Genomic DNA, 11,454 nt, shown 5'->3' with positions numbered 1-11,454 from the left:
ACACTCTGGTGAAAAGCAAGAGCAAAACTGATGTAATGTATCTCTCTCTCTCTACTGCAGCAGTCCCGTTCGGATCTGTATGGGTCCTTCTGGACAAGTCAGTTAAAATTACACATACCGGAAACCAGTGACATTATTTAGAATTCTGGATCCGGACCTGCTTGGGTCCTGGATCGGGTATTCGGGTACAGGTGGATCCGTGAAGACCTTTACTGTACAGTGCAATTTGAATGTCCAATACGCACAATAGATTGACTGGGATGGTGATTTCCCACAGTCAAAGTCCCGCAATAAGAGCCAAGATGCTAATATTTGTGTAAACTCTACATACACTACATGACCTGCAGTATGTGGACACCTGCTCGTCGAAACACCTCATTCCAAAATCATGGGCATTAATATGGAGTTGGTCTCCCCTTTGCTGCTATAACAGCCTCCACTCTTCTGGGAAGGCTTTCCACTAGATGTTGGAACATTGCTGCGGGGACTTGCTTCCATTCAGCCACAACAGCATTAGTGAGGTCGGGCACTGATGTTGGGCGATTAGGCCTGGCTCGCAGTCGGCGTTCCAATTCATCTCAATGGTGTTCGATGGGGTTGAGGTCAGGGCTCTGTTCAGGACAGTCAAGTTCTTCCACACCGATCTCAACAAACCATTTCTGTATAGACCTCGCTTTGTTCACAGGGGCATTGTCATGCTGAAACAGGAAAGGGCCTTCCCCAAACTGTTGCCACAAAGTTGGAAGCACAGAATCTTCTAGAATGTCATTGTATGCTGTAGCATTAAGATTTCCCTTCACTGGAACTAAGGGGCCTAGCCCAAACCATGAAAAACAGCCCCAGACCATTATTCCTCCTTCACCAAACTTTACAGTTGGCACTATGCATTTGGGCAGGTAGCGTTCCCCTGGCATCCGCCAAACCCAGATTTGTCCGTCGGACTGCCAGATGGTGAAGCGTGATTCATCACTCCAGAGAACGCCTTTCCACTGCTCCAGAGTCCAATGACGGTGAGCTTTACACCACTCCAGCCGACGTGTGGCATTGCGCATGGTGATCTTAGGCTTGTGTGCGGCTGCTCGGCCACGGAAACCCATTTCATGAAGCTCCCGACTAACAGTTACTGCTGACGTTGCTTCCAGAGGCAGTTTGGAACTTGGTAGTGAGTGTTGCAACCAAGGACAGACGATTTTTACGTGCTACACGCTTCAGCACTCGGTGGTCCCGTTCTGTGAGTTTGTGTTGCCTACCACTTCGTGGCTGAGCCGTTGTTGCTCCTAGACGCTTCCACAGTTGACCGGGGCAGCTCTAGCAGGGCAGAAATTTGACGAACTGACTTGTTGGAAAGGTGGCATCCTATGACGGTGCAAGTTGAAAGTCACTGAGCTCTTCAGTAAGGACATTCTACTGTCAATGTTTGTCTATGGAGATTGCATGGTGGTGTGCTTGATTTTATACACCTGTCAGCAACGGGTAGCCAAATCCACTAATTTGAAGGGATGTCCACATACTTTTGTATATATAGTGTAGTTATGTTCTGTGGGTGTCACAGGTAGGCTAATACCCCATTTCATGTGTGCATATTCCATTAGGCTGAACAGTGCATATAAGTATGCCCCCAATGGAATTCTGAATTCAAAAACATCCACAGTGCGATTTAAACTGATTTTTAACTAATACTTGTCTCTTGTTGAATTTATGTAGCAACATTCCCAAACTTGTTTAGCATTATCTAGTCCAATTGTGGCATGTTTTCCCTATTTTTATCCGCTTGCATCAGTTTAATGGGTGACTTTTATTTGGAAGGCGAACCGCCGATTCCACTAATGTTGTTCACGACACACACGGGCGGTTTGCTATCTGTCATGCTAGCTAGTTGTTTCGGACATCTTGTTGCTAGCATTTTGCGGAAGCACTTATTTTTATACAAGCTACGGAGGAAGATATACGTTACTGACGTAGTCATCCGTTTTGACTTATATAAGGGAGTGAAAGGGTATCTTAATGGTGAAGGATTAGCTAGCTATTTTCCCAAATAATTGGTTGTGTTTTTCAACGCCGCATATGCACAGCAGTTACCTAGCTAACGGTTACCTTTAGCCTAGCTAGATTAGGGTTGACGAGCTAGCTAACATTGGCTTTGGCTGGCCAGCTAGCTACCCCTACAACGTCAGCTGCACAGCGGGGCGAACTTGGTGAAGATTTGACATTGCAACACTCTCGGAGCGAGGATGGCGCTGAAAATGATCCATAAGGTAACTACCTAGCTTAGTTTACGTTTGCTTGGTGGGCAAGGTAACGTTAAGTTAACGTTAATTAGATTTAACGTTAACTAGCTAGCTAACGCCCGTCTCACCGTCAAAATATAATTTCCCCCCTTTCATCTGTGCCTTAAGACACTAGGCTAGCTAACTACGGTGTACTTTCATAACCTAACTTGCATAAATTGTAATGGAAATCGGTGGTCAGCTAGCTAGAAGGGCGTATTTAGTTTCAAAATGTATCGTTATTTTTCCAGTCTATTTAAATTGAGCTCGGTGTCATTTAGTTCTCCTACCGCTAGAGGGCGTCCGAGGTTAGAGGGCGTCCGGCGAAGTTGGGGGGCTAGTTAGTTAGTGAGTTAACTTCTGAATGACTTGGTCATCTAGCTAGGTAACTAGCCAATTGTTGCTATCCAACTAGTTGGATACGTTGACTTGCTATCTGGCATTTTACTGTCTAAGTTAGCCAATAAGCTAACTTTGACATCGCTAATGATAAGGCCTGTCAGATTGAGAAAAGAAAAAAACAGCATCTCAGAGGCAAAATTGATGGTAGTTGGCTACTTAATTGTAATTCACCCTATTGTAGTTGTTACTGTTGGTTATTCTTCTTCCATAACGGCACATGCAAATTCCTGTGCGATGGTAAGGCTTAGAACCAGTACCTGGGCTTGAGGAGACGATGAATTTGATCCTTCAATTCAAAGTCCCATTAACCAGCTCTGCAAACATTGTCAAAATACGTTTGGTACTCATTACTGCCACGCACAGGTCGGATGATCCAGCAGCAGTAAAGTTTCCAGAAAGATCATAGATTTTTATGTAGACCTTTTTTGGAAGTACATTCCGTGCATAACGGCAGTAATGACAATAGTTGCTCTGCGAAAAACATATTTTGGTGAGTACCGAACTTATTTTGACATATATCGTTTGTAGAGCTGGTTAGTGGGACTTTGAATTGAAGGATCCTGGGCGTCAGAGAAGATCTCGTCATATTAATCGTCTCCTCAAACCCAGGTACTGGTTCAGGTGAAACCTTGCATAACATACTGACTACGCCGGCCACGCGCATGCATCAACGTGCACATGTTGATTTTGTCCATCCACACCAGACACAATCATGACACACAGGTTAAAATATAAAAACCAACTATATTAATTTGGGGGTATGTCAAACACATTAATGACATTTACAAATATTAATAAAAAAAAAATTGTGAAGTGGTTGTCCCACTGGCTATCATAAGGTGAATGCACCAATTTGTAAGTCACTCTGGATAAGAGCGTCTGCTAAATGACGTAAATGTAATGTAAATGTAGCTAGCTTGCTATTGCTTGCAAATTTGTCCTGGGAGATGAACATTGGGTTGTTATTTTATTTGAAATGCATATGGTCCTTTTTTTTTGCTGGATCTTAGTAGAATTTTTACCTGGAGTCATACAGAATCGTGTTTCTCTACTCCGACTACTAACACTAGTAATGCTGGGCATCTAGCAATCCGTTCTGAGCCAATGCATTCTAACAGTCTAATAAATACATTTCATATGTGCTTTTGCGAAACATTCTCAAATCAAATTTTATTGGTCACACATATATTTAGCAGATGTTATTGCGGGTGTAGCGAAATGCTTGTGATTTGGTTGTGTTTATGAAGGTTTTAGGTACACTGTAACATTTGGTTGTGTTTAGGTATACAGTAACATTTGGTTGTTTAGGAGGGTTTTAGGTACACTGTAACGTATAACTGTAATTTATACGGTAATTTATGGTGCATTGTGGGAAAATTGCTGTATTCCAAATGGTACTGTAATTCCACCCCACATAATACGGTACCGTACTATATCTTTGGAGTGCCAAAAAACCTTTTGACCCCTAGTGGGTGCATGGTATTGTTTCTGGCTCATTAACATATTTTGAGGTGTGTCTTGTAAGAGGCTATATTTGTTGCTCCCATCAGTGAGAATGCTATACTGATTTTAACTCCTATGTGGTTGTAGTGCCCCATCAATTTCAATAGGGGTCAGATTGGAGTGGCAGCACACCTTAAATGGTTGAGCATTGTGCCATGTCCTTTTGGTCTGTTTGGCCCTGTAGTCGCTGCCAGTTTGGAAGCCTTTAAGGGATGTGAAACACCAAATATTAATTCATTTGTAAACACTTTACTTAGCAGCTGACCTGCTTGCACCAATCCCTTGGAATTACAGTAAAATACAAACCCCTCAATGAATTTAATTCATTCCCGATTATGGTCGCATACAGTACATTTTACGGTATTGTACTGCGTGTCATTACAGTACTTGCTTTGATACTTGATTTATATTACAGTAGATTCACTGTATTATGAAATACAGAAATGTACTTGCCACCGAGCTGCCTGTAAGCTACTCCCACATCCACAGTAAACCCAATACAGTGTAGGCCTACCATTTAGAATACGGAAAAAAAAAAAAACATTTCCATTAGTTTGTGACTGTAAGCTATATGGAAAAACATCACAATTCAACGTGTTATACATCACAAAGAAATTCATTATTTCATTAAGGCAGGTCTTTTAGAAACATTAAAAATAAATAAATAAATTGTATTTCAAAAGAACAGGATCATATTTTAAGTGTTATTATGTTACTAGTCTGTGCCTTGGGGCCTGCGGCTAAGCTGCTGCAAGTGGTCACATGGAAAATGCATGGAAAAGCGTCTGTTATATTCTACAAAAAGTGACATTTTGAAATAGAGCCCATGCCTTAATTTGAAGTTGTTTGGCAAATGTATGTGTCTTAGAAAAAGCTGCTCTTTACGATAGGTTATGGAATCAAAATGTCTTACGTGCATGAAGGATGATTTAAAAAGTAAAACGCTCCGTTGCCGCCTTTGTCAATTACCCACGCTACGCTGCAGTCTCTTCATTCACAAGGCAATTGAAAATATTTTCATCTGTCATACTATTGTCAACTTAATCTTGTCTTTAGGCTACATCTATTATTATGTGTGAAATTAGTTTTGATATAGTTTTGGTGTAGTTTCTATGGGACATGGCAGCCAACTGGTGAAGGGTAGTGGGAGTAAATGACATGTCCTCCTAAAACTGCTTAGAACACATTCTGTTTGTGATATTGAAATTCTAACAATTACAGGGTGCTGAAAGACTTATTTAGTAGAAGTCAAGGACTGGGGGGGGGACATGACTTTGAAAATGTCAGAGTAATTAAAATGTTACATTCATATGACCTTTTTAATGATGCTCTGTTTTTAGTTAGTTATCTATGATGAATCTCTCCTCGTTCATCTTTCAAATACCCACGTGGGGTTGTATGCTCCTGAAGACCAATGAGTAGATGGGAGAGGCGGGACTTGCAGTGCGGAAAGCATCTCAAATAGAACCAAGTTTAGAGCCATTTTGTAACGTTTGCGCGCGACGTGGCCAGTCTAGTCAGCATGCAACAGTAAACGGTCATGGGCCACACCCTGTCATGCAAGGCCATGCCAATCGGCGGCGCTATAACAAGCTATTGAAAATGCAAACTTTCAAAAGGTTATGCCCCTCACCCTGTTTTGACCTAGAGTCATGAAATCAGGTACATAGGTCCCTCTCCTCACAAGGAGCAAATTTGCCTCAAGGACCCATAAGGTCCGCCATGATGGATTTTACGCCATTTTGAATTTTGTGAAAAACACGTAAAACGCTACTCCTCTTGGACCGAATGACCGATCTGCGTGAAACTTGATATGTCGCATCTATGGAGAAAACTCTCCCAGCGCAATATTTCCAGACTACTACCTAAAACAACATGGTCGCTATTGACCAATAAGCATTCACGTGGGCGTGGTCTGGCACATAAATGCATATAAACCAGTCAGGGATATGCGTAGCTAGCTACATGATTTAGGTGGAATGTGGTAGCTAGTTAGCTAGACGGATATAATGTTCACTATCAAGGCATTCAAGTACCTTCAGAAAGTTTTCACACCCCTTGACTTTTTCAAAATTTTGTATTACAGCCTGAATTTAAAATGGATTAAATTGAGATTTTCTTTCACTGGTCTACAACACAATACCCCGTCATGTCAAAGTGGAATTATGTTTTTCGAATATTGTGTGAATAAGTCTTCAACCCCTTTGTTATGGCAAGCATAAATAAGTTCAGGAGTAAAAATGTGCTTAACAAGTCACATAATAAGTTTAATGGACTCACTCTGTGTGCTATAATAGTGTTTAACCTCTCCGAACACACCGATCCCGTAGATCAGCATGACTGTTGTAAGTAACGGTGAACTTTCCAGAACATAGACATGTCTTATATGGGCAGAAAGCTTAAATACTTTTTAATCTAATTGCACTGTCCAATTTACAGTAGATATTACAGTGAAAATATACCATGCTATTGTTTGAGGAGAGTGTACAACAACAAAAAACGTATCACGGCAACTGGTTTGATACATTCACCTCTGGAGGGAAATAATGTACTTACATTCAGTAATCTATCTCTGATTTGTCATCCTGAGGGTCCCAGAGATAAAATGTAGCATAGTTTTGTTTGATAAAATCTATTTTTATATTAAAATGTAGGAACTGGGTTCTACAGTTTGAACCCCTGCTGTCTCTGGCTCCACACCCACCCTGCCCGGCCATCTAGATGTGTGAAAGTTAGTGTATAAGCTAATGATCCATCATGTATGACATTCCTGGGAGTGTGTAAACTTACATTTTATATTACCATATCAAGTTTGTATGTTCTCTATAGTTATGTACTTGAAAATGTATCAATTGACCAATTCGGCACATTTGGGAAGACTTGATACAAAATAGTCCAGTATTGCAATGCTTCACTGGATCAATCTGAAACTTTATGGCCAAAATCTGCTGTGTGTGGTTGCCGAACTGGGAGAGAGGGGATGTTATGCATTCCTCAGGTGGTGTTGAATGACCGTCTGACTGGTTCTTTCTTTTAGAACACCGTTGAGTCCTATTAAAAAAATTACTACCTAAACTTGTTCCATAACACTTGTTTTTATTTTCCGTTGTGTTAACAAATCTCCAAACAAGCTCTTAACACTCCTTCCGTAGCCTCCAACTGCTCTTAAACACTAGTAAAACTAAATACATGCTCTTCAATCGAGCGCTGCTGGCACCCGCCCACCCGACTAGAATCACTACTCTCGACGGGTCTGACCTAGAGTATGTGGACAACTACAAATACCTAGGTGTCTGGTTAGACTGTAAACTCTCCTTCCAGACTCACATGAAGCATCTCCAATCCAAAGTTAAATCCAGAATCGGCTTCCTATTTCGCAAACAAAGCCTCCTTCACTCATGCTGCCAAACATGCCCTCGTAAAACTGACTATCCTACCGATCCTTGACTTCGGCGATGTAATTTACAAAATAGCCTCCAACACTCTACTCAGCAAATTGGATGTAGTCTATCACAGTGCCATCCGTTTTGTCACCAAAGCCCCATATACTACCCACCACTGTGACCTGTACGCTCTTGTTGGCTGGTCCTCACTACATATTCGTCACCAAACCCACTGGCTCCAGGCCATCTATAAATCACTGCTAGGCAAATCCCTGCCTTATCTTAGCTCATTGGTCACCATAGCAGCACCCACCCGTAGTATGTGCTCCAGCAGGTATATCTCACTGGTCATCCCCAAAGCCAACACCTCCTTTGGCCGCCATTCCTTCCAGTTCTCTGCTGCAAATGACTGGAACGAATTGCAAAAATCTCTGAAGCTGGAGACACTTATCTCCCTCACTAACTTTAAGCATCAGTTGTCAGAGCACCTTACCGATCACTGCACCTGTACACAGCCCATCTGAAATTAGCCCACCCAACTACCTCATCCCCATATTGTTATTTATTTTGCTCATTTGCACCCCAGTATCTCTATTTGCACATAATCTTTTGCACATCTATCATTCCAGTGTTAATACTAATAGTAATTATTTTGCACTATGGCCTATTTATTGCCTTACCTCCATAACTTGCTACATTTGCACACACTGTATATATATTTTCTGTTGTATTTTTTGACTTTATGTTTTGTTTTACCCCATATGTAACTCTGTGTTGTTGTTTTTATCACACTGCTTTGCTTTATCTTGGCCAGGTCGCAGTTTTAAATGAGAACTTGTTCTCAACTGGTTTACCTGGTTAAATAAAGGTTAAATAAAAAAAAGGTGTAGGTTACTGTTGCCTGATATGACTCATTCTCAGGTCTGACTGGAGCCCACTAATCACTTTGCTCCCACTCCTACTTGTCTCTTCTTACTAGCACTGATTTAGCTGATAGCTGCTTTATTAAAGACAGTTTTTAATTGCTGTGATATGTGGTTGCTTTATCTACCTTGAATGCACTGACTGTATCTTAATCGCTCAAGATGGCCACCTCTGGTTTCCAGAGCTAATTGTTCCTCGTCTTGTGGTTGTTGATTGCAGGAGCTGAATGACCTGGCTCGTGACCCTCCGGCACAGTGTTCAGCAGGACCAGTGGGAGATGACAGTAAGTGTCTTGACTCTTATTATAGACTTGTTGTTGTGGAACTCTTAAAGGCACTGTTTGTTAATCGTGGTCCTGGGGACCCACACTCTGGGATGAACATTTCTGTTTTTGCCCTAGAACTACACTGGTTCCAGTAATCAAAGGTCTCCACTGGCGCAGACGAAGATGGCGGCCTCGCGACTAGCTCTTAGGAAACTTTGCAGTATATATATTTTTTTTTATGTATTATTTTTTACATTATTAGCTCAGAAAGTGTTTTGTATCATTACATACAGCCGGGGAAAACTATTGGATATCAGAGCGGCGGTAACTCACCAGCATTACGACCAGGAATACGACTTTCCCGAAGCAGATCCTTTGTTTGCTCTCCCCAGGGCAACTGAACTGATTCCAGCGGCTGACCCGAAACATCGCCGGCGGAGGAGAGGCACTCGAAGCGGCCTGCTGGTTCGACTTAGGAGACGCCGCACACCACCCACCGCTTCCAAGTATTCTACTCGCTAATGTTCAATCTCTAGTTAACAAAGTCGACGAACTACGGGCAAGGATTTCTTTCCAGAGAGACATCAAGGCCTGTAACATACTTTGTTTCACGGAAACAGAAGGGCGGTGGTGTGTGTTTCATGATTAACGACTCATGGTGTAATTGTAGTAACATACAGGAACTCAAGTCCTTTTGTTCACCCGACCTAGAATATCTCACAATCAAATGCAGACCGTATTATCTCCCAAGGTAATTTTCTTTGGTTATAGTCACGGCCGTGTATATCCCCCCTCAAGCCGATACCACGACGGCCCTCAAAGAACTTCACTGGACTTTATGCAAACTGGAAACCACATATCCTGAGGCTGCATTTATTGTAGCCAGGGATTTTAACAAAGCAAATTTGAGGACTAGGCTGCCGAAGTTCTATCAACATATCAACTGTTGTACTCGCGCTGCTAAAATCCTCAACCATTGCTATTCGAACTTCCGGGATAGTTATAAGGCCCTCCCCCGCCCTCCTTTCGGCAAATCTGACCACGACTCCATTTTGCTCCTCTCTTCCTATAGGCAGAAACTCAAACAGGAAATACCCTTGCTAAGGACTATTCAAAGCTGGTCTGACCAATCAGAATCCACACTTCAAGATTGTTTTGATCACGCGGACTGGGATATGTTCCGGGTAGCTTCCGAAAATTATTTAGACGAATACACTGAAACGGTGACTGAGTTTATCAGGAAGTGTATAGGTGATGTTGTGCCCACTGTGACTATTAAAACCTACCCTAACCAGAAACCGTGGATAGATGGCAGCATTTGCGCAAATCTGAAAGCGCGAACCACCGCATTTAACCACGGCAAGGTGACTGGGAATATGGCAGAATACAAACAGTGTAGCTACTGACTCCGCAAGGCAATTCAACTGGCAAAACATCAGTATAGAGACAAAGTGGAGTCGCAATTCAATGGCTCAGACATGAGATGTATGTGGCAGGGTCTACAGACAATCACGGACTACAAAAGGAAAACCAGCCACCGACGTCTCGCTTCCAGACAAGCTAAACACCTTCTTCGCCCGCTTTGAGGATAACACAGTGCCACTGACGAGGCCCACTACCAAGGACTGTGGCCTCTCCTTCTCCGTGGCCGACGTGATTAAGACATTTAAGCATGTTAACCCCCGCAAGGCTGCCGGCCCAGACGGCATCCCTAGCCGCGTCTTCAGAGCATGCGCAGACCAGCTGGCTGGTGTGTTTATGAACATATTCAATCTCTCCCTTTCCCAGTCTGCTGTTCCCACATGCTTCAAGATAGCCACCATTGTTCCTGTACCCAAGAAAGCAAAGGTAACTGAACTAAATGACTATCGCCCCGTAGCACTCACCTCTGTCATCATGAAGTGCTTTGAGAGACTAGTCAAGGATCATATCACCTCTACCTTACCTGTCACCCTAGACCCACTTCAATTTGCTTACCGCCCCAATAGATCCACAGACGATGCAATCGCCATCACACTGCACACTGCCCTATCCCATCTGGACAAGAGGAATACCTATGTAAGAATGCTGTTCATTGACTATAGCTCAGCATTCAACACCAAGCTCATCATTAAGCTCGAGGCCCTGGGTCTGAACCCCGCCCTGTGCAACTGGGTCCTGGACTTCCTGACGGGCTGCCCCCAGGTGGTGAAGGTAGGAAACAACATCTCCACCGCTGATCCTCAACAGAGGGGCCCCACAAGGGTGCGTGCTCAGCTCCCTCCTTTACTCCCTGTTCACCCATGACTGCATGGCCAAGCACACCTCCAACTCAGTAGTAGGCTTGATTACCAACAACGACGAGACCGCCTACAGGGAGGAGGTGAGGGCTCTGGGAGTGTGGTGCCAGGAAAATATCCTCTCACTCAACGTCAACAAAACAAAGGAGATGATCGTGGACCTCAGGAAACAGCAGAGGGTGCACCCCCCTATCCACATCGACAAGACCGCAGTGGAGAAGGTGAAAAGCTTCAAGTTCCTTGGCGTACACATCACAGACAAACTGAAATGGCCCACCCACGCAGACAATGTGGTGAAGAAGGCGCAGCAGAGCCTCTTCAACCTCAGGAGGCTGAAGAAATTCGGCTTGGCACCTAAAACCCTCACAAACTTTTGCAGATGCACAATTGAGAGCATCCTGTCGGGCTGTATCACCGCCTGGTACGGCAAC

At 43.2% G+C, this 11,454-nt stretch overlaps 1 protein-coding gene across 1 annotated transcript in view; it reads left to right on the top strand.

Moving 5' to 3' along the window:
- Window positions 1-1,837: 1,837 nt before the first annotated feature.
- LOC121544518 (ubiquitin-conjugating enzyme E2 D2-like) overlaps window positions 1,838-11,454 on the top strand; it is an 18,077-nt gene continuing 8,460 nt past the window's right edge. The window contains exons 1-2 of the mRNA XM_041854453.2: window positions 1,838-2,255; window positions 8,699-8,762. Of these exons, the coding sequence (XP_041710387.1) occupies window positions 2,232-2,255; window positions 8,699-8,762 (88 nt within the window). The 5' untranslated portion in view covers window positions 1,838-2,231. The remainder of the gene's footprint in view (window positions 2,256-8,698; window positions 8,763-11,454) is intronic.

The sequence above is a fragment of the Coregonus clupeaformis genome, chromosome 29 (genome assembly GCF_020615455.1).
Source record: "Coregonus clupeaformis isolate EN_2021a chromosome 29, ASM2061545v1, whole genome shotgun sequence".
NCBI lineage: Eukaryota > Metazoa > Chordata > Actinopteri > Salmoniformes > Salmonidae > Coregonus > Coregonus clupeaformis.
This window is presented reverse-complemented; position numbering and strand designations above follow the sequence as displayed.